Source organism: Pseudophryne corroboree (genome assembly GCF_028390025.1).
Source record: "Pseudophryne corroboree isolate aPseCor3 chromosome 3 unlocalized genomic scaffold, aPseCor3.hap2 SUPER_3_unloc_18, whole genome shotgun sequence".
NCBI classification, from domain to species: Eukaryota; Metazoa; Chordata; class Amphibia; order Anura; family Myobatrachidae; genus Pseudophryne; species Pseudophryne corroboree.
Window position 1 is genome coordinate 1,281,316 of NW_026967506.1, and position 23,966 is coordinate 1,305,281.

The 23,966-nt window shown below is 48.3% G+C and overlaps 1 protein-coding gene across 1 annotated transcript in view; it reads left to right on the top strand.

Moving 5' to 3' along the window:
• The window catches only part of LOC134983554 (oocyte zinc finger protein XlCOF7.1-like), a 31,270-nt gene extending 15,081 nt beyond the window's left edge, over window positions 1-16,189 (top strand). Inside the window, exon 3 of the mRNA XM_063949201.1 lies at window positions 4,405-16,189. Within this exon, the coding sequence (XP_063805271.1) occupies window positions 4,405-7,688 (3,284 nt within the window). The 3' untranslated portion in view covers window positions 7,689-16,189. The remainder of the gene's footprint in view (window positions 1-4,404) is intronic.
• The last annotated feature ends 7,777 nt before the right edge of the window (window positions 16,190-23,966 follow it).

The window sequence follows — 23,966 nt, forward strand, 5'->3', positions numbered from 1 at the left end:
CAGGGGCAGGTTACGGTGGGGAACCCTACGCAATTTCCTCCTGATTGTCCAGTACAAGCCCAGGCTAAGTGGTCAGGGGCAGGTTACGGTGGGGGACCCTACGCCGTTTCCCCCTGATTGTCCAGTAAAAGCCCAGGCTAAGTGGTCAGGGGCAGGTTATGGTGGGGGACCCTATGCCGTTTCCTCCTGATTGTCCAGTACAAGCCCAGGCTAAGTGGTCAGGGGCAGGTTATGGTGGGGAACCCTACGCCATTTCCTCCTGATTGTCCAGTACAAGCCCAGGCTAAGTGGTCAGGGGCAGGTTTCGGTGGGGGACCCTACGCCGTTTCCCCCTGATTGTCCAGTACAAGCCCAGGCTAAGTGGTCAGGGGCAGGTTATGGTGGGGGACCCTACGCCGTTTCCTCCTGATTGTCCAGTACAAGCCCAGGCTAAGTGGTCAGGGGCAGGTTATGGTGGGGAACCCTACGCCGTTTCCCCCTGATTGTCCAGTAGAAGCCCAGGCTAAGTGGTCAGGGGCAGGTTATGGTGAGAACCCTACGCCGCTTCCCAATGATTGTCCAGTACAAGCCCAGGCTAAGTGGTCAGGGGCAGGTTATGGTGGGGGACCCTACGCCGTTTCCCCCTGATTGTCCAGTACAAGCCCAGGCTAAGTGGTCAGGGGCAGGTTATGGTGGGGGACCCTACGCCGTTTCCCCCTGATTGTCCAGTACAAGCCCAGGCTAAGTGGTCAGGGGCAGGTTATGGTGGGGACCCTACGCCGTTTCCTCCTGATTGTCCAGTACAAGCCCAGGCTAAGTGGTCAGGGGCAGGTTATGGTGGGGGGACCCTACGCCGTTTCCCCCTGATTGTCCAGTACAAGCCCAGGCTAAGTGGTCAGGGGCAGGTTATGGTGGGGAACCCTACACTGTTTCCCCCTGATTGTCCAGTACAAGCCCAGGATAAGTGGTCAGGGGCAGGTTATGGTGGGGGACCCTACGCCGTTTCCCCCTGATTGTCCAATACAAGCCCAGGCTAAGTGGTCAGGGGCAGGTTATGGTGGGGAACCCTACGCCGTTTCTCCCTGATTGTCCAGTAGAAGCCCAGGCTAAGTAGTCTGGGGCTGGTTATGGTGGGGAACCCTACGCCGTTTCCCCCTGATTGTCCAGTAGAAGCCCAGGCTAAGTGGTCAGGGGCAGGTTATGGTGGGGGACCCTACGCCGTTTCCCCCTGATTGTCCAGTACAAGCCCAGGCTGAGTGGTCAGGGGCAGGTTATGGTGGGAATCCTACGCCGTTTCCTTCTGATTGTCCATTACAAGCCCAGGCTAAGTGGTCAGGGGCAGGTTATGGTGGGGGACCCTACGCCATTTCCCCCTGATTGTCCAGTACAAGCCCAGGCTAAGTGGTCAGGGGCAGGTGATGGTGGGGGACCCTACGCCGTTTCCCCCTGATTGTCCAGTACAAGCCCAGGCTAAGTGGTCAGGGGCAGGTTATGGTGGGGGACCTTACGCCATTTCCTCCTGATTGTCCAGTACAAGCCCAGGCTAAGTGGTCAGGGGCAGGTTATGGTGGGGGACCCTACACCATTTCCCCCTGATTGTCCAGTACAAGCCCAGGCTATGTGGTCAGGGGATGGTTATGGTGGGGGACCCTACGCCGTTTCCTCCTGATTGTCCAGTACAAGCCCAGGCTATGTGGTCAGGGGATGGTTATGGTGGGGGACCCTACGCCGTTTCCTCCTGATTGTCCAGTACAAGCCCAGGCTAAGTGGTCAGGGGCAGGTTATGGTGGGGGACCCTACACCATTTCCTCCTGATTGTCCAATACAAGCCCAGGCTAAGTGGTCAGGGGCTGGTTATGGTGGGGAACCCTACGCCATTTCCTCCTGATTGTCCAGTACAAGCCCAGGCTAAGTGGTCAGGGGCAGGTTATGGTGGGGGACCCTACGCCATTTCCTCCTGATTGTCCAGTACAAGCCCAGGCTAAGTGGTCAGGGGCAGGTTATGGTGGGGGACCCTATGCCATTTCCTCCTGATTGTCCAATACAAGCCCAGGCTAAGTGGTCAGGGGCAGGTTATGGTGGGGAACCCTACGCCGTTTCCCCCTGATTGTCCAGTAGAAGCCCAGGCTAAGTAGTCTGGGGCTGGTTATGGTGGGGAACCCTACGTCGTTTCCCTCTGATTGTCCAGTAGAAGCCCAGGCTAAGTGGTCAGGGGCAGGTTATGGTGGGGGACCCTACGCCGTTTCCCCCTGATTGTCCAGTACAAGCCCAGGCTGAGTGGTCAGGGGCAGGTTATGGTGGGAATCTTACGCCGTTTCCTTCTGATTGTCCATTACAAGCCCAGGCTAAGTGGTCAGGGGCAGGTTATGGTGGGGGACCCTACGCCTTTTCCCCCTGATTGTCCAGTACAAGCCCAGGCTAAGTGGTCAGGGGCAGGTGATGGTGGGGGACCCTACGCCGTTTCCCCCTGATTGTCCAGTACAAGCCCAGGCTAAGTGGTCAGGGGCAGGTTATGGTGGGGGACCTTACGCCATTTCCTCCTGATTGTCCAGTACAAGCCCAGGCTAAGTGGTCAGGGGCAGGTTATGGTGGGGGACCCTACACCATTTCCCCCTGATTGTCCAGTACAAGCCCAGGCTATGTGGTCAGGGGATGGTTATGGTGGGGGACCCTACGCCGTTTCCTCCTGATTGTCCAGTACAAGCCCAGGCTATGTGGTCAGGGGATGGTTATGGTGGGGGACCCTACGCCGTTTCCTCCTGATTGTCCAGTACAAGCCCAGGCTAAGTGGTCAGGGGCAGGTTATGGTGGGGGACCCTACACCATTTCCTCCTGATTGTCCAATACAAGCCCAGGCTAAGTGGTCAGGGGCTGGTTATGGTGTGGAACCCTACGCCGTTTCCCCCTGATTGTCCAGTAGAAGCCCAGGCTAAGTGGTCAGGGGCAGGTTATGGTGGGGGACCCTACGCCGTTGTCACCCTGATTGTCCATTACAAGCCCAGGCTAAGTGGTCAGGGGCTGGTTATTGTCGGGACCCTACGCCGTTTCCTCCTGATTGTCCATTACAAGCCCAGGCTAAGTAGTCTGGGGCTGGTTATGGTGGGGACCCTACGCCATTTCCCCCTGATTGTCCAGTACAAGCCCAGGCTAAGTGGTCAGGGGCAGGTTATGGTGGGGGACCCTACGCCATTTCCCCCTGATTGTCCAGTACAAGCCCAGGCTAAGTGGTCAGGGGCAGGTTATGATGGGGGACCCTACGCCATTTCCCCCTGATTGTCCAGTACAAGCCCAGGCTAGGTGGTATGGGGCAGGTTATGGTGGGGACCCCACACATGTTGTTTTTATTTTTAGCTCTTTCTAACCCTTTGAACCTAAGGAATCCTGCAGAGATCGTAGTGATCTGTGGGGTGCTGCCCTCAATCTCGCGGGTCACAGGTCTGTTCTTTGGGTGGGTTTGTTGTCATTTTATGACTGACCATTAGTAAATCTGCTATTTCCTGTCTATTTAAAAAAGTCTGTTGTTGGTCGGCAGTATTCTGAAGTTGGGTGTTTGGTAGTTTTGACATTGCTTTCCTCTTCTGTAGTGTTCGGTTTGCAAAAAATTATCTATAAACCCAAAATCGACCGTTAGTGAATTTACCCCATAATGCTGGATTTATCTCTTTATCGATTTTTATGACTTAAGTGAAGATCTGAGCATTTTCTCAGCAAGTATCTTAAGGGCTTACAAACTTTGTCTCAACACAGTGTGTGTGTGTGTGTGTGTGTAAGTGTGTAAGTGTGTAATTTGGTATATTTGCCCCCACCCATCAGAAGTAATTTTATTTTACCCAGTCCCATCACGCATAGTACATTGTTAAAGGTCCAATCCATGACCAAAACATTGGTGACTGTACTCTGCATGATGTGACTTGGGCAATAAAATGGCTTCTCTGTGTTAGTCTGGTGAGTGCACCCATATTATTACACATTGCATGGACACCCTGTTTCTACTGGACCTACCTGGGTTGCTACCCCAGCACCACATTTGTCTGTATACGTGAGTGTAGACTTTGCTATATATAGATACACAAAACATATACACATTTTGGTGAAATTAGTGTGGGGTCAGAGACTAGTGGGGCCCTCTAAAGCAATAGTACCACAGCAATTTGCATTGATAAAGAAGCAGAGAGCCAATCCACCGCTCCAGTATGATGGAGAAGTTCATCTAGTAATTGCGGAGCCTCTGAGGCTTGTTACACTAAAGACCAAGAATGTGGCTGTTACTTGGATGTTTCACATCTACCATTAATCACATTTCAGGCTTCTTTAGTGAAAGATCAAATCCTTAGTAATAAATAAGGGTAGTCCCCAGGATTTGTACTGTGAAATTGCAGGATTCTGAACATTGTATGTCTCACCACCATATATTTTTCCCAGCAGAACTACGAAAAAATCCATCTGCTCATAATGAGGAAGAACCAGTCTCATGTGATGGCGGAAACCTTACGGACCCTGACATTTATACACCCACAGATCATACACAGGATACAGCTACTCCTAGTATGGAGGAACCAGTCTCATGTGATGGAGGAACCCTCATAGACACTGACATTTATACACCCACAGATCATACACAGGATACATCTACTCATATTAAGGAGGAACCAGTCTCATGTGTTGGAGGAACCCTCATAGACAGTGACATTTATACACCCACAGATCATACACAGTATACAGCTACTCATATTAAGGAGGAACCAGTCTCATGTGATGGAGGAACCCTCATAGACACCAACATTTATACACCCACATATCATACACAGTATACATCTACTCATATTAAGGAGGAACCAGTCTCATGTGTTGGAGGAACCCTCATAGACAGTGACATTTATACACCCACAGATCATACACAGTATACAGCTACTCATATTAAGGAGGAACCAGTCTTATGTGTTGGAGGAACCCTCATGGACAGTGACATTTATACACCCACAGGTCATACACAGGATACATCTCATATTAAGGAGGAACCAGACTCATGTGATGGAGGAACCCTCACAGACACCAACATTTATACACCTACAGATCATACACAGTATACAGCTACTCGTATTAAGGAGGAACCAGACTCATGTGATGGAGGAACCATCACAGACACCAACATTTATACACCCACAGATCATATACAGTATACATCTACTCATATTAAGGAGGAACCAGTCTCATGTGATGGAGGAAGCCTCACAGATACCAACATTTATACACCCACAGATCATACACAGTATATATCTACTCATATTAAGGAGGAACCATTCTCATGTGATGGAGGAACCCTCACAGACACCAACATTTATACACCCACAGACCATACACAGTATACATCTACTCATATTAAGGAGGAACCAGTCTCATGTGATGGAGGAACCCTCACAGACAATGACATTTATACACCCACAGATCATACACAGTATACAGCTACTCATATTAAGGAGGAACCAGTCTCCTCTGATGGAGGAACCCTCACAGACACCAACATTTATACACCCACAGACCATACACAGTATACATCTACTCATATTAAGGAGGAACCAGTCTCATGTGATGGAGGAACCCTCACAGACAGTGACATTTATACACCCACAGATCATACACAGTATACAGCTACTCATATTAAGGAGGAACCAGTCTCATGTGATGGAGGAACCCTCACAGACAGTGACATTTATACACCCACAGATCATACACAGTATACATCTACTCATATTATGGAGGAACCAGTCTCATGTGATGAAGGAACCCTCATAGACAGTGACATTTATACACCCACAGATCATACACAGTGTACAGCTACTCATATTATGGAGGAACCAGTCTCATGTGATGGAGGAACCCTCAAAGACACCAACATCTATACACCTACAGATCATACACAGTATTCAGCTACTCATATTAATGAGGAACCAGTCTCCTCTGATGGAGGAGACCTCACAGACACCAACATTTATACACCCACAGATCATACACAGTATACATCTACTCATATTAAGGAGGAACCAGTCTCATGTGATGGAGGAACCCTCACAGACCGTGACATTTATACACCCACAGATCATACACAGGATACAGCTACTCATATTAAGGAGGAACCAGGCTCATGTGATGGAGGAACCCACACTGACAATGCATCTGTAGATCATACACAACATAAATCTACTCGTATTGAGGAGGAACCAGGATCTTCATCTAGTGCTGCAAATATTTATACTTATGTTAGACTTAAGAGAAGTCACACAGGAGAGAATCCATATTCCTGTCCAGAATGTGGGAAATGTTTTGCCAGTAAGTCATATCTGAGAGTACATCAGAGACTCCATACAGGAGAGAAGCCATATTCCTGTCCAGAATGTGGGAAATGTTTCACTAGACAATCACACATGGAAGAACACCTAAGAAGTCACACAGGAGAGAAGCCATATTCCTGCCCAGAATGTGGGAAATGTTTCACTAGACAATCACACATGGAAGAACACCTAAGAAGTCACACAGGAGAGAAGCCGTTATCCTGCTCTGAGTGTGGGAAATGTTACAGAACTAGATCAGGTCTTGTTAAACATAAGAGGGTCCACACAGGGGAGAACCCGTATTCCTGCTCTGAGTGTGGGAAATGTTACAGAACTAGATCAGGTCTTGTTGTACATAAGAGAGTCCACACAGGGGAGAAACCATATTCCTGCTCGGAGTGTGGGAAATGTTACACAAGTAGATCAAGTCTTGCTGTACATAAGAGAGTCCACACAGTGGAGAAACCGTATTCCTGCTCCGAGTGTGGCAAATTCTTTACTACTGCATTAAATCTGAAAGATCACAAAAGAGTCCACACAGGGGAGAAACCATATTCCTGCTCTGAATGTGGAAAAGGTTACAGATCTAGATCAAGTTTTGCTATACATAAGAGAAGTCACACAGGAGAGAATCCATATTCCTGCTCTGAGTGTGGGAAATGTTTTGGCAGCAAGTCATATCTGAGACTACATCAGAGACTCCATGCAGTAGAGTCTCATTCCTGCCCAGAATGTGGGAAATGTTTTGTCAGTAAGTCATATATGATAGTACATCAGAGACTCCATACAGGAGAGAAGCCATATTCCTGTCCAGAATGTGGGAAATGTTTTGCCAGTAAGTCATATCTGAGAGTGCATCAGAGACTCCATACAGTAGAGTCTCATTCCTGCCCAGAATGTGGGAAATGTTTCACTAGACAATCACAACTGGAAGATCACCTAAGATGTCACACAGGAGAGAAGCCGTTATCCTGCTCTGAGTGTGGGAAATGTTTCAGAACTAGATCAAGTCTTGTTGTACATATGAGAGTCCACACAGGAGAGAAACCATATTCCTGCTCTGAGTGTGGGAAATGTTTTGTCAGTAAGTTTTGTCTGAGAGTGCATCAGAGACTCCATACAGGAGAGAAGCCATATTCCTGCTCTGAGTGTGGCAAGTGTTTCACCGTAAAAGCACACCTGAAAGATCACCTAAGAATTCACACAGGGGAGAAACCGTATTCCTGCTCCGAGTGTGGGAAATGTTTCACCATAAAAGCATACCTGAAAGGTCACCTAAGAAGTCACACAGGGGAGAAACCGTATTCCTGCTCTGAGTGTGGGAAATGTTTCACCAAACAAAAACACCTGAAAGGTCACCTAAGAAGTCACACAGGGTAGAAACCGTATTCCTGCTCTGAGTGTGGGAAATGTTTTGGCAGCAAGTCATATCTGATAGTGCATCAGAGACTCCATACAGGAGAGTCTCCTCATTCCTGCCCAGAATGTGGGAAATGTTCCACCAGACAATCACACCTGAAAGGTCACCTAAGAAGTCACACAGGGGAGAAACCGTATTCCTGCTCTGAGTGTGGGAAATGTTTCACCAAACAAAAACACCTGAAAGGTCACCTAAGAAGTCACACAGGGTAGAAACCGTATTCCTGCTCTGAGTGTGGGAAATGTTTTGGCAGCAAGTCATATCTGATAGTGCATCAGAGACTCCATACAGGAGAGTCTCCTCATTCCTGCCCAGAATGTGGGAAATGTTTCACCAGACAATCACACCTGAAAGATCACCTAAGAAGTCACAACTAAACTACACTTTGCAGAACTTGACTTCCAAGTGGGTGTCCTTCATATTTAACCACTTACCATGGTGAGATCACGTGTCCCCTAGTTTTTGACCTGGAGATCCATTTTGCAGATGTGCATAATATAATATTGAAATAGTTTTAAAAATACTTTTAAAACTAAAATTTAAAACAACAACTATATGAACGGTTTTGAAGGGAAAAAGCATCACTTAATGACTCCAAGTTGGTGTTGCACAGATGTCCTTACTGATACCTGAGCCTTTTTTGCCGCATGACAATAATATTATCGTAGTTGAGAGAACCCTGAGGACTTCGGTACCTTTGCCCTTTGGTCTGAATAATGAAGATAAATAATTTTCTCTCACGTCCTAGAGGATGCTGGGGACACCATAAGGACCATGGGGGTATAGACGGGCTCCACAGGAGACATGGGCACTATAAAGAACTTTTAGTATGGGTGGTGCATTGGCTCCTCCCTCTATGCCCCTCCTCCAGACCTCAGTTGGATCCTGTGCCCAGAGGAGACTGGGTGCATTACAGGGGAGCTCTCCTGAGTTTCTCTGATAAAAGAATTTTGTTAGGTTTTTTATTTTCAGGGAGCACTGCTGGCAACAGGCTCCCTGCATCGTGGGACTGAGGGGAGAGAAGCAGACCTACTTAACTGATAGGCTCTGCTTCTTAGGCTACTGGACACCATTAGCTCCAGAGGGAGTCGGAACACAGGTCTCACCCTGCCGTTCGTCCTGGAGCTGCGCCGCCGTCCTCGCAGAGCCGTGAGATAGAAGCCGGGTGAGTATTAGAAGAAAAGAAGACTTCAAGGCGGCAGAAGACTTCAGATCTTCACTGAGGTAAGCGCGCAGCGGTAAAGCTGCGCGCCATTGCTCCCACAACACACACACAGTGCAGGCACAGATGGGTGCAGGGCGCATGGGGGGCGCCCTGGGCAGCAATAAACCTTGGGACTGGCATATTGGGAGATATTAGACTGTGGAGGCAGTAAATCCATGATCCCCCGCCATTTTTTGTTAATTCAAGCGGGACCGAAGCCCGCCGCTGGAGGGGGCGGAGCTTGATTCCTCAGCACTAACCAGTGCCATTTTCTCCACAGAAGCTGCAGAGCTGCTGGCTCCCCGGACTCTCCCCTGCTGAACTCAGACAGAGGGCTAGAAAAGAGGGGGGCAAAATTATTGGCGCAGTGAGTGTATAGGTTATTATTATAATATAAAAGCGCTATCTGGGTTATTCCAGTGTCAGTTTGGTGCTGGGTGTGTGCTGGCATACTCTCTGTCTCTCCAAAGGGCCTTGGTGGGGAATTGTCCCCTTATAGTTATATCCCGGTGTGTGTGGGGTGTCGGATACGTGCATGTCGGCATGTTTGAAGCAGAATGCTCATCCAAGGAGGAGGTGCAGCAGATGAGTGGTGTGTCCCCATCGGCGGTGCCGACTCAGGAGTGGATGGATATGTGGCATATGTTAAATGCAAGTGTGGCATCACTACATAAGAGACTGGACAAAGCAGAGTCCAGGGAGACAACAGGGGATCAATCCATGGATTGGACCGAGTCACAGGGCCCTTCGGGGTCTCAGAAACGTTCCTTGTCACAGATAATAGACACGGATACCGACACGGAGTCTGACTCCAGTGTCGACTACGATGAAGCAAGGTTGCACCCTAGGGTGACAAAAAATATACAGTGTATGATTATTGCAATAAAAGATGTTTTGCATATCACTGATGAGCCCTCTGTTCCCGACACGAGGGTACACATGTTTAAGGGGAAAAAGCCTGTAGTAAACTTTCCCCCGTCCCATGAACTTAATGAGTTATTTGAAAAAGCTTGTGAAACTCCAGATAAGAGACTGCAGATTCCCAAAAGGGTTATTATGGCGTATCCTTTCCCTGCACAGGACAGGATACGTTGGGAATCCTCTCCCAGGGTGGACAAGGCTTTAACACGCCTGTCTAAAAAGGTTGCGCTGCCGTCTCCTGACACTGTGGCCCTCAAGGATCCTGCTGACCGCAGGCAGGAGACTACGTTAAAGTCAATTTATATACATACTGGTGCTTTGCTCAGGCCAGCAATTGCGTCGGCATGGGTATGTAGCGCAGTTGCAGCTTGGACAGATACTTTGTCAGCTGACATTGATACCCTGGACAGGGATACCATTTTACTAACTTTGGCCCATATTAAGGACGCGTTCTTATATATAAGAGAGACGCTCAAAGAGACATTGGACTGCTGGGTTCTAGAGCCAATGCCATGGCTATTTCTGAGAGACGAGCCTTATGGACCCGACAGTGGACGGGTGATGCGGACTCAAAAAAGCATATGGAGGTTTTACCTTACATGGGTGAAGTGTTGTTTGGGGAGGGGCTCGCTGACCTGGTTTCCACAGCTACCGTGGGTAAATCTACCTTTTTGCCTTTTGTTCCCCAACAGCAAAAGAAAACTCCACAGTATCAGATGCAGTCCTTTTGGTCGCAAAAGTCCAGAAGAGGTCGGGGCTCCTCCTTCCTTGCCAGAGGTAAGGGTAGAGGAAATAGAACACCTGCTACGGCTAGTTCCCAGGAGTAGAAGTCCTCCCCGGCTTCTACAAAATCAACCGCATGACGCTGGGGCTCCCATAAGGGAGTCCGCATCGGTGGGGGCACGCCTTCGACTCTTCAGCCAGGTCTGGGTTCGGTCAGACGTGGATCCTTGGGCGATGGAAATTGTTTCCCAGGGCTACAAGCTGGAATTCGAAGAGGTGCCCCCTCGCCGATTTTTCAAGTCGGACTTACCAGCTTCTCCCCAAGGGAGGGAAGTAATGTTAGCTGCAATTCAAAAGCTGTGCCTGCAGCAAGTGATTGTCAGGGTTGCCCTGGCCCAACAAGGAAAAGGGTATTATTCAACCCTGTTTGTGGTCCCGAAGCCGGATGGTTCGGTCAGACCCATTTTAAATGTAAAATCCCTGAACTTGTACTTGAAAAAATTCAAATTCAAGATGGAATCGCTCGGAGCTGTAATATCCAACCTGGAAGGGGGGGATTTTATGGTGTCACTAGACATAAAGGATGCATACCTTCTTGTCCCCATATATCCCTCTCATCAGGAGTACCTGAGATTCGCTGTACAGGACTGTCATTACCAGTTTTAGACGTTGCCGTTTGGGCTTTCCACGGCCCCGAGGATTTTCACCAAGGTGATGGCGGAAATGATGGTGCTCCTGCGCAAGTAAGGAGTCACAATTATCCCATACTTGGATGATCTCCTGATAAAGGCGAGATCAAGGGATCAATTGCTGAAGAATGTGTCGCTCTCCCTGAGAGTGCTCCAACAGCACGAATGGATTCTCAATCTGCCAAAGTCACAATTGGTTCCAACGACTCGACTATCGTTTCTAGGCATGCTTCTGGACACGGAACGGAAGAAGGTTTTTCTCTTGTCAGAAAAAGCCCAGGATCTCCATAACATGGTCCGAGACTGCTAAAGCCAAAAAGAGTGTCAGTTCATCAATGCACTCGAGTTTTGGGAAAAATGGTGGCAGCCTACGAGGCCATCCCCTTCGGTAGGTTTTATGCGAGGACTTTTCAGTGGGACCGTCTGGACAAGTGGTCGTACGGGTCCCATCTACAGATACATCAGAAAATAACACTGTCCTCCAGGGCCAGAGTATCTCTACTATGGTGGCTGCACAGTGCTCACCTTCTAGAGGGTCGCAGGTTTGGCATTCAGGACTGGGTTCTGGTAACCACGGACGCGAGCCTCCGAGGGTGGGGAGTAGTCACGCAAGGAAGACATTTTCAGGGAATATGGTCAGGCCAGGAGACTTGTCTACACATCAATATACTGGAATTGAGGGCCATATACAATGGCCTACGACTAGCGGAGAATCTTCTTCTCGACCTACCGGTTCTGATTCAATCAGACAATGTCACAGCCGTGGCTCATGTAAACCGCCAAGGCAGGACAAGGAGCAGAGTCGCGATGGCGGAAGCCACCAAGATTCTTCGATGAGCGGAAAATCACGTAAGCGCTCTGTCAGTTGTCTTCATTCCGGGAGTGGACAACTGGGAAGCAGACTTCCTCAGCAGACACGATCTCCATCCAGGAGAGTGGGGACTTCATCAAGAAGTTTTTGCAGAGATAACAAGTCTCTGGGGAATTCCTCAAATAGACATGATGGCGTCACGCCTCAACAAGAAGCTACGGAGGTATTGTGCCAGGTCAAGGGACCCTCAGGCAGCAGCAGTAGACGCCCTGGTGACACCAGTTGGTCTATGTGTTTCCTCCTCTTCCTCTCATCCCAAAAATATTGAGGATCATAAGACGCAAAAGAGTACTGACAATACTAATTGTTCCAGACTGGCCTCGAAGGGCCTGATACTCAGATCTTCAGGAAATGCTCACAGAAGATTCTTGGGCTCTTCCTCTCAGGGAGGACCTGTTGCAGCAGGGGCCCTGCGTGTTCCAAGACTTACCGCGGTTACGGTTGACGGCATGGCGGTTGAACGCCGAATCCTAGCTGGGAAAGGTATTCCGGAGGAAGTCATACCTACTCTGATAAAGGCTAGGAAGGAGGTGACGGCGAAACATTATCACCGTATTTGGAGGAGGTATGTAACTTGGTGTGAAACCAGGAAAGCTCCTACGGAAGATTTCCATCTGGGTCGTTTTCTCCACTTTCTACAGACAGGAGGGGATATGGGCCTGAAGCTAGGCTCCATTAAAGTACAGATTTCGGCCCTATCTATATTCTTTCAGAAGGAAATGGCTTCTCTCCCAGAAGTCCAGACTTTTGTGAAGGGAGTACTGCACATCCAGCCTCCTTTTGTGCCCCCAGTGGCACCATGGGACCTTAACGTGGTGTTACAGTTTCTTAAATCACACTGGTTTGAACCCCTTCAAACGGTTGAATTTAAATTTCTCACCTGGAAGGTGGTCATGTTGTTAGCCTTGGCTTCCGCAAGGCGGGTGTCTGAATTGGCGGCCTTGTCTTACAAGAGCCCCTACTTGATTTTTCATGTGGATAGAGCAGAGTTGAGGACTCGTCCACAGTTTTTGCCCAAGGTGGTATCTTCATTTCATATGAACCAACCCATTGTGGTACCTGTGGCTACGAGTGACTTGGAGGACTACAAGTCCCTGGATGTAGTCAGGGCCTTAAAGATTTATGTTGCCAGGACGGCTAGAGTTAGGAAAACAGAGGCTCTGTTTGTCCTGTATGCAGCCAACAAAGTTGGCGCGCCTGCTTCAAAGCAAACTATTGCTCGCTGGATCTGTAACACAATTCAGGAGGCTCATTCTACGGCTGGATTGCCGTTACCAAATTCGGTAAAGGCCCATTCCACTAGGAAGGTGGGCTCTTCTTGGGCGGCTGCCCGAGGCGTCTCAGCTTTACAGTTGTGCCGAGCAGCTACTTGGTCGGGTTCAAACACTTCTGCTAAATTCTACAAGTTTAATACCCTGGCTGATGAGGACCTAGCGTTTGCTCAGTCGGTGCTGCAGAGTCATCCGCACTCTCCCGCCCGGTTTGGAGCTTTGGTATAAACCCCATGGTCCTTACGGAGTCCCCAGCATCCTCTAGGACGTAAGAGAAAATAAGATTTTAAACCTACCGGTAAATCTTTTTCTCCTAGTCCGTAGAGGATGCTGGGCGCCCGTCCCAAGTGCGGAAACTCTGCAAGACTTGTATATAGTTGTTGCTTACATAAGGGTTATGTTACAGTTGGAATCGGTCTTTGACTGATGCTGTGTTTTGTTCATACTGTTAACTGGTTGCGTATATTACAGGTTATATGGTATGATTGGTGTGGCTGGTATGAATCTTGCCATTGGATTAACAAAAATCCTTTTCTCGTATTGTCCATCTCCTCTGGGCACAGTTTTCTAACTGAGGTCTGGAGGAGGGGCATAGAGGGAGAAGCCAGTGCACACCCATACTAAAAGTTCTTTTTAGTGCCCATGTCTCTTGCGGAGCCCGTCTATACCCCATGGTCCTTACGGAGTCCCCATCATCCTTTACGGACTAGGAGAAAAAGATTTACCGGTAGGTTTAAAATCTTATTTTATTATCCATCTTCCAATGCTATGTTCAGATATTTATTAACAGTTTTCTTATATAGTGCAGCAAATTCTGTTGCACTTTACAAGTGGAAACCGTGATAACAAAATAAAACAATTGGAAACAACATTGAGAAAACGAGACTGGGTAATAAAAGACAGTCAGAGGCAGGAAGGCCCTGCTCGCAAGCTTACACTCTACAGGGAGATAGGCATTTGTACTCAAGGATAAGTGTTATCTATTATGTAAAGGTCCACCATATTGCAAATGTCCTTGGTGGGCTGTATGATATGGTCACACAGTGATGTTGGCCAGCGGTCAGGAGGATGGGGAATTGAAGAACAGGAAAATATGTGGAGGATATAAGTGGGCTCTACAGTGGGGAAGTAATTGGATAGGAAATATTATGAAGGTTATGTGGGCGGTTCCGGAATTTTTTAAGCTTGCCTGAAAAGGTGAGTTTCCAGGGAGCGCATTAAGGTTTGGAGACTAGAGAACAGCCTTATTGTGTGAGGTAGGGCTTTCCACAGAGTGGGTGCAGCCCAAAAAAAGTCCTGCAATCTTGAGTGGGAGCGAATAATCAATGTTGATGAAAGCTGTAGATCTTGTGAAGAGCGAAGAGGTCGGGTTGTGAGGTAGTTTGAGATAAGCAAAGAGATGTACATTGGTGTAGTTTGGTTAATGGCCTTGTGTGTGAGTAAAGGTATTTTATATTGAATACGGTAGAATACAGGTAACCAATGGAGGGACTGACAGAGCGACTCTGCATATAATGAACATCCAGTGATCTAAGATAAGCCTCACAGCTGCAGTCAGAATAGATTGCAGTGGTGAGAGTCTCTTTGATAAGACCAGTGAGATGACTATTGCAATAATCAATACAGGAGATAATTAGAGCATGGATTAGAGTTTTTGCAGTGTCTTGTGTAAGGTATGGGCATATTTTGGATCTGTTTTTTTATATGCATGTAGCAAGAGTTAGAGACAGATTGAATGTGGGGAACAAAGGACAGTTCAGAATCGAGGATGACTCCTCAGCAGCGAGCTTATGTGTAGGATTGATTGTTGAATTCTCAACAGTGATAGAGATATCAGGTTGGCAACTGCTATTGGTGGAAATATAATTACTGTAATTCTGTTTTGGGAATAAGTTTGAGGTGGCAAGAAGACATCCAAGAGGAAATGGCAGAAGAGCATTCAGTGACACGGACCAACACAGATAATGACAAATCTGGGCAGGATAGGTAGATTTGAGTATCATTCGCATACAGATGATATTGAATCCAAAACAGCTGATTAGTTTGCCAAGAGATGTGATATAGATTGAGAAAAGCAGAGGACCTAAGACTGCGCCTTGCGGTACTCCAGCTGATAGAGGTAGTGAAGAAGTGGATTCAGAGAAGCGGACACTGAAAGACTGATTAGATAGGATTAGAACCAAGAAAGGGCTGTGTCCTGTAGACCTAGGGTTTGTAAAGTTTGTATGAGAAGATAGGTCAACAGTGTCACATGCAGCAGAGACTTATCAGTGACCAAAACATTCACTACTTTTGTCAGTCAGTCTTTGTGGAGTGTTGGGAACGAAAGCCTGCCTGAAGTGGGTCCAGTAAATTGTGTGAGATTAGAAAGTGTGTGAGCCGAGTGTAGGCAAGTCTCAAGTAACATGGAGGGGCACGGGAGCTGAGAGATGGGGTGGTATTAGAGAGTTTGGGTCAGAATTTAGTTTTTTATAGAATGGGAGTAATCACTGCATGCTTGTACCAGTGGAGACAGAGATTACAGATGTTATTTAGGGTTGGGTTGAGCACAGGAGACAGATTTACGTATTTATGAGGGTGTTGGCTCCAGAGGAGAGGTAGTAGAGTAGCAGGATGAGAAGATTGTTGATACTTTATCTTCACTTCAAATCCTGGAAATGACTCTACTACTGGCTGATATATTCATTGCTTTTTATAGCTCTATTTTTCACCCACATCACATAATTGTACTGTTTGTATCTTCTTACATCTAATAATAAACTGTGTAACAATAATTTCATAACCCACTGTAGTGTGTTCTGTATCTGTACTGGAGAGTGCCCCAACAAAAAGAGTCTTCTTTATTTGGTTTATACATGATATTTGACTCTAGGGTTCACCACCAACCTTGTGATTTAGTAGGATTTTGCCATAATATATGATGCCCTATATGTTGGTTCTATAATACTGTACACGTCTATTTGATCCTAATTGGATCAGGTCAGTGCGGATTCACATCTTCCCTTTTGTTCCATGAGCGCAGGAGACTTTACCTATTTGTGAGGGTATAGGCTCAAGAGGAGAGGTAGTAGAGTAGCAGGATGAGGAGTGTTGATACTTCATCTTCATTTCTGGGATCAGTCTCAAGCAGGAAGAGTTTCCCATTGAAACAACTAGAAGCAGCTGTAATGCTGCAGGAGCCCTGACAGCCGGGAAGATTCCCAACAATAGTCTCCTGGCAGTAGCCCTGGCTGCCAAGGAACCAATGAATGCCGGCTGGAAACTAGCGTCTCCTGGCAACCACAGGGAGCGAGCTGCGGTGGCTCATGACATCTTATCAATCTTGTCTTTGAAGTAGGAAGCAAGAACTTGCGCACTGGTAGTGGCTGGTGAGGGAGGAAGGCTGAAGTGAGGGAGAAGGTCTGGTGAGCTGAGGGAGAAGGGCTGGTGAGGTGACGGAGGAAGGCTGGTGAGGTGAGGGAGGAAGGCTGGTGAGGGAGGAAGGCTGGTGAGGTGAGGGAGTAAGGCTGGTGAGGGAGGGGAGGTGAGGGAGGAAGGCTGGTGAGGTGAGGGAGGAAGGCTGGTGAGGTGAGGGAGGAAGGCTGGTGAGGGTGCGGGAAGAGTGCTGGTGAAGTGAGGGAGGAAGGATGGTGAGGTGAGGGAGGAGGGCTGCTGAGGTGATGGAGAAGGGCTGGTGAGGTGAGGGAGAAAGGTTGGTGAGGTGAGGGAGAAAGGTTGGTGAGGTGAGGGAGGAAGGTTGGTGAGGTGAGGGAGGAAGGTTGGTGAGGTGAGGGAGAAGGGCTGGTGAGGTGAAGGAGGAAGGCTGGTGAGGTGAGGGAGGAGGGCTGGTGAGGTGATGGAGAAGGGCTGGTGAGGTGAGGGAGAAGGGCTGGTGAGGTGAGGCAGGAGGGCTGGTGTAGTGAGGGAGGAGGGTTGGTGAGGGAGAAGAGCTGGTGAGGTGAGGGAGGAAGGCTGGTGAGGGAGGAGGGATGGTGAGGTGAGGGAGAAGGGCTGGTGAGGTGAAGGCGGAAGGCTGGTGAGGGAGGAGGGCTTGCGAGGTGAGGGAGGAATAAGGATTAAGAAGTGATTTGAATGTAGTAAAAAGTGGCTTGGGGTTAGAAGCTTGAGCAGAGATGAGCGTTTGGAAATATGTTTGGCAGTATACATGACAGGGATACGAGTGGTAAATAGTCTTATATGTGAGGAAGTTGCTTGGTGTACAAGATTTATACCACTGACATTAACCTTTACATGAGAGTTTTTGTAGGTGTCTTGTAAGCGATTCTTTGGCAGAGTGGAGGAACTTGGAAGGAGTGCAGGAGGGGTGGGAAACATTAAAAAGTGCAATATTACAGGCAACAGACCTTTGTATCAGAAGTGTTAGGAGAAAACACAAAGAAAGGGAAGCCATTGTGGTTTGCAAAAGAAGTAGCAAGTATCGTGAAAGCAAAAAAAGAAAGTTATGGTAAAACATCTCTTTCTCTTCCAGGGTCATGGGATCCACAGGGATATCTTTAGGTATGACTGGTGGAGACCAGGACTGGCACCGGACAGCGTAAGCTTGTGAGCCTCCCAGGATGCACTGGGCTTCTCTCCCCCCCCCCCTCACCACCACCCCCATGCTCAGGCAATTCAGTTTTAGTTAACAAGCCCAAAGCAGGAGGAGAGAAAAGGAAGAATGGTACATACAGGAACCACACTCACAGATAAGAGGAGGGAACCGGTGACCATACAGTGCATGCGGAAAGTATTCACAGCGCTTCATTTTTTCCACATTTTCTTATGTTACAGCCTTATTCCGAACTGGAATAAATTCATTTCTCTTACGTCCTAGAGGATGCTGGGGACACTGTAAGGACCATGGGGGATAGACGGGCTCCGCAGGAGACATGGGCACTAAAAAAGAACTTTAGGTATGGGTGTGCACTGGCTCCTCCCTCTATGCCCCTCCTCCAGACCTCAGTTGGATCCTGTGCCCAGAGGAGACTGGGTGCATTACAGGGAGCTCTCCTGAGTTTCTCTGTAAAAAGTATTTTGTTAGGTTTGTTATTTTCAGGGAGCTCTGCTGGCAACAGGCTCCCTGCATCGTGGGACTGAGGGGAGAGAAGCAGCCCTACTCACTGAAGATAGGTCCTGCTTCTTAGGCTACTGGACACCATTAGCTCCAGAGGGAGTTGGAACGCAGGTCTCCCCTCGCTATTCGTCCTGGAGCCGCGCCGCCGTCCTCACAGAGCCGGAAGATAGAAGCCGGGTGAGTATAAGAAGATAGAAGACTTCAGAGGCGGCAGAAGACTTCAGATCTTCACTGAGGTAAACGCGCAGCTGTAACGCTGCGCGCCATTGCTCCCACATACAACACACACGGTAGGCACTGATGGGTGCCTGGGCAGCAATTTTAAACCTCTAGGACTTGCCAAACAATATATATAGGCTCTGAGGGCTGTGTATAGAAATCCTCCGCCAGTTTTTAAAGAAATCGAGCGGGACCGAAGCCCGCCGCTGAGGGGGCGGAGCTTGATCCCTCAGCACTAACCAGCGCCATTTTCTCCACAGCACACCGCTGAGAAGCTGGCTCCCCGGACTCTCCCCTGCTGAACACGGTGACAGAGGGTTTTAAAGAAGGGGTGGGCACATAATTTGGCGCAGTTAATATATATAATAAAAAGCGCTATATATATCTGGAATTTTTTCCAGGGTCATTGGCACTGGGTGTGTGCTGGCATACTCTCTCTCTGTCTCTCCAAAGGGCCTTGTTGGGGAACTGTCTCCAGATTAGAGATTTCCCTGAGTGTGTGGGTTGTCTGTACGCGTGTGTCGGCATGTCTGATGTGGAAGGCTCTTCTAGGGAGGAGGTGGATCAAATGAGTGTGGTGTCTCCGTCGGCAACGCCAACACCTGATTGGCAGGATATGTGGAATGTTTTAAATGCAAATGTGAATTTATTGCACAAAAGGTTGGACAAAGCGGAGTCCAGGGAATGTACAGGGAGTCTAGCCCTGACTTTCACTATGTCACAGGGACCGTCTGGGTCTCACAAGCGCCCACTATCTCAAGTAGTAGACACTGATACCGACACGGATTCTGATTTCAGTGTCAACTACGATGATGCGAAGTTGCAGCCAAAATTGGCAAAAAGTATTCATTATATGATTATTGCAATAAAAGACGTTATACATATCACAGACGACCCCTCTGTACCTGACACGAGGGTACACATGTTTAAAGAAAAGAAGGCTGAGGTTACTTTTCCCCCTTCACATGAGCTAAACGAGTTATTTGAAAGGGCTTGGGAAACTCCAGACAAGAAACTGCAGATTCCCAAGAGGATTCTTATGGCGTATCCTTTCCCGGCCAAGGATAGGATACGGTGGGAATCCTCCCCAAGGGTGGACAAAGCGTTGACGCGCTTATCCAAAAAGGTAGCGCTGCCACCTCAAGATACCGCAACCCTCAAGGATCCTGCTGATTGCAGGCAGGAGACTACCTTGAAGTCAATTTATACACATACTGGTACATTACTCAGACCGGCGATAGCGTCGGCTTGGGTTTGTAGCGCTGTAGCAGCTTGGACAGATACCTTATCTGCTGATATAGATACGCTGGATAAGGAAACCATTTTATTGACCCTGTGTCATATTAAAGATGCTGTCCTATATATGAGAGATGCTCAGAGAGACGTTGGCCTACTGGGTTCCAGAGCCAACGCTATGGCGATTTCTGCTAGGCGAGCCCTATGGACTCAGCAAGACGGGTGATGCCGACTCGAAGAGGCATATGGAGATTTTGCCTTACAAGAGTGAGGACTTATTTGGGGAAGGTCTCAAGGACCTGGTTTCCACAGCTACTGCAGGTAAATCAACTTTTTTACCTTATGTTTCCTCACAGCCTAAGAAAACGCCACATTATCAGATGCAGTCCTTTCGGTCGCATAAATCCAAGAGAGTACGGGGATCTTCCTTTCTTGCTAGAGGTAAGGGCAGGGGGAAAAAGCTGCCAACTACAGCTAGTTCCCAGGAGCAGAAGTCCTCCCCGGCCTCTACAAAATCCACCGCATGATGCTGGGGCTCTGCTGAGGGAGTCCGCCCCAGTGGGGGCACATCTTAGACTTTTCAGCCACGTCTGGGTTCACTCACAGGTGGATCCCTGGGCAATAGACATGGTTTCCCAGGGTTACAAGCTGGAATTCGAAGAGGTGCCTCCTCGCCGGTTTTTCAAATCGGCCCTACCGGCTTCTCCCCCAGAGAGGGAGGTAGTTTTAAATGCAATTAAAAAATTGTGTCTTCAACAAGTGGTGGTCAAAGTTCCCCTGCTTCAGCAGGGGATGGGGTATTACTCAACCCTGTTTGTGGTCCCGAAACCGGACGGTTCGGTCAGACCCATTCTGAATTTAAAATCCTTAAAACTATACTTAAAAAGGTTCAAATTCAAGATGGAGTCGCTCAGAGCGGTCATCGCCAGCCTGGAGGGGGGGGATTTTATGGTGTCCCTGGACATTAAGGATGCATACCTTCATGTCCCCATATATCCTCCTCATCAGGCGTTCCTGAGATTTGCTGTACAGGATTGTCATTACCAATTTCAGACGTTGCCATTTGGGCTTTCCACGGCCCGAGGGTTTTCACAAAGGTAATGGCGGAAATGATGGTGCTCCTGCGCAAGCAGGGTGTCACAATTATCCCGTACTTGGACGATCTAATAAAAGCGAGATCAAGAGAGCAGTTGATGAACAGTGTATCACTCTCCCTGAGGTTGTTGCAGCACGGCTGGATTCTTAATCTACCAAAGTCACAGTTGGTTCCAACGTCCCGTTTGCCTTTCTTAGGCATGATTCTGGATACAGAACAGAAAAGGGTTTTTCTCCCGATGGAAAAGACCCAGGAACTCCAGAACATGGTCAGAGACCTGTTGAAGCCGAAAAGGGTGTCGGTGCATCAATGCACTCGAGTTCTGGGAAAGATGGTGGCATCTTACGAGGCCATTCCATTCAGCAGGTTCCATGCAAGGACTTATCAGTGGGACCTTCTGGACAAGTGGTCCGGATCACATCTACATATTCATCAGATGATCAGCCTGTCCCCCAGGGCCAGGGTATCTCTCCTGTGGTGGCTGCAGAGTGCTCACCTTCTGGAGGGTCGCAGGTTTGGCATTCAGGACTGGGTTCTGGTAACCACGGACGCGAGCCTCCGAGGATGGGGAGCATTCACACAGGGAAGAAACTTCCAAGGTCTGTGGTCAAGCCAGGAGGCTTGTCTACACATCAACGTACTGGAATTAAGGGCAATATACAACGGCCTTCGTCAAGCGGAGAATTTGCTTCGCGACTTACCGGTTCTGATTCAGTCAGACAACGTCACAGCCGTGGCTCATGTAAACTGCCAAGGCGGAACAAAAAGCAGAGCGGCAATGGCAGAAGCCACCAGGATTCTTCGCTGGGCGGAAAATCATGTAAGCACTCTAACAGCAGTCTTCATTCCGGGAGTGGACAACTGGGAAGCAGACTTCCTCAGCAGACACGATCTCCATCCAGGAGAGTGGGGACTTCATCAGGAAGTCTTTGCAGAGATTACAAGTCATTGGGGACTGTCTCAAATAGACATCATGGCGTCACGCCTCAACAAGAAGCTTCCGAGGTATTGCGCCAGGTCAAGGGACCCTCAGGCAGTAGCAGTGGACGCCCTGGTGACACCGTGGGTATTCCAGTCGGTCTGTGTGTTCCCTCCTCTTCCTCTCATTTCAAAGATATTGAGAATCATAAGACGAAGGGGAGTACAGACAATTCTCATTGTTCCAGATTGGCCTCGAAGGGCCTGGTATCGCACAGAAGATCCGTGGCCTCTTCCTCTCAGAGAGGACCTATTGCATCAGGGGCCCTGTCTATTCCAAGACTTACCGCGGCTGCGTTTGACGGCTTGGCGGTTGAACGCCGGATCCTAGCTGAAAAGGGAATTCCGGATGAGGTCATTCCTACTCTGATAAAGGCTAGGAAGGAGGTGACAGCGAAACATTATCACCGTATCTGGAGGAAGTATGTGTCTTGGTGTGAGTTCAAGAATGCTCCTCCGGAAGAATTCCATCTGGGCCGCTTTCTTCACTTCCTACAGACTGGTGTGAATTTGGGCCTAAAATTAGGCTCCATTAAAGTTCAGATTTCGGCCCTATCCATTTTCTTTCAGAAGGAATTGGCTTCTCTTCCAGAAGTCCAGACTTTTGTAAAGGGAGTGCTGCACATCCAACCTCTTTTTGTGCCCCCAGTGGCACCATGGGACCTTAACGTGGTGCTACAGTTTCTTAAGTCTCACTGGTTTGAGGCGCTTCAAACGGTGTAATTTAAATTTCTCACCTGGAAGGTTGCTAAATTCTACAAGTTTGATGCCCTGGCTGATGAGGACCTCATGTTTGCTCATTCGGTGCTGTAGAGTCATCCGCACTCTCCCGCCCGTTTTGGAGCTTTGGTATAATCCCCATGGTCCTTACGGAGTCCCCAGCATCCTCTAGGACGTAAGAGAAAATAAGATTTTACTTACCGGTAAATCTTTTTCTCCTAGTCCGTAGAGGATGCTGGGCGCCCGTCCCAAGTGCGGACAACATTCTGCAAGACTTGTATATAGTTGTTGCATACATAAGGGTTATGTTACAGTTGAGATCAGTCTCTAGCTGATGCTGTTTTGTTTCATACTGTTAACTGGTTCGTATATTCCATGTTATACGGTGTGGATGGTGTGGCTGGTATGAATCTTGCCCTTGGATTAACAAAATCCTTTCCTCGTACTGTCCGTCTCCTCTGGGCACAGTTTCTCTAACTGAGGTCTGGAGGAGGGGCATAAAGGGAGGAGCCAGTGCACACGCATATCTAAAGTTCTTTTTAGTGCCCATGTCTCCTGCGGAGCCCGTCTATACCCCATGGTCCTTACGGAGTCCCCAGCATCCTCTACGGACTAGGAGAAAAAGATTTACCGGTAGGTTTAAAAGCTTATTTTTCCCCCTCAAAATTCTACACACAATACCCCATAATGACAGTGTGGAAAAAAAAGTTTTTGAGATTTTTGCAAATTTATAAAAAAAACAACAACTAAGAAATCACATGTACATAAGTATTCACAGCCTTTGCTCAATATTTTATTGATGCACCGTTGGCAACAATTACAGCCTGAAGTCTTTCTGAATATGATGCCACAAGCTTGGCACACCTATCTTTGGGCAGTTTCGCCCATTCCTCTTTGCAGCACCTCTCAAGTTCCATCAGGCTGGATGGGAAGCGTCAGTGCACAGCCATTTTCAGATCTCTCCAGAGACGTTCAATCAGATTCAAGTATGGGCTCTGGCTGGGCCACTCAAGGATATTCACAGTTGTCCTGAAGCCACCCCTTTGATATCTTGGCTGTGTGCTTAGGGTCGTTGTCCTGCTGAAAGATGAAATGTTGCCCCAGTCTAAGTGCAAGAGCGCTCTGGAGCAGGTTATCATCCAGGATGTCTCTGTACATTGCTGCATTCATCTTTTTTTCTCTATCCTGACTAGTCTCCCAGTTCCTGCCACTGAAAAACATCACCACAGCATGATGCTGCCACCACCCTGCTTCACT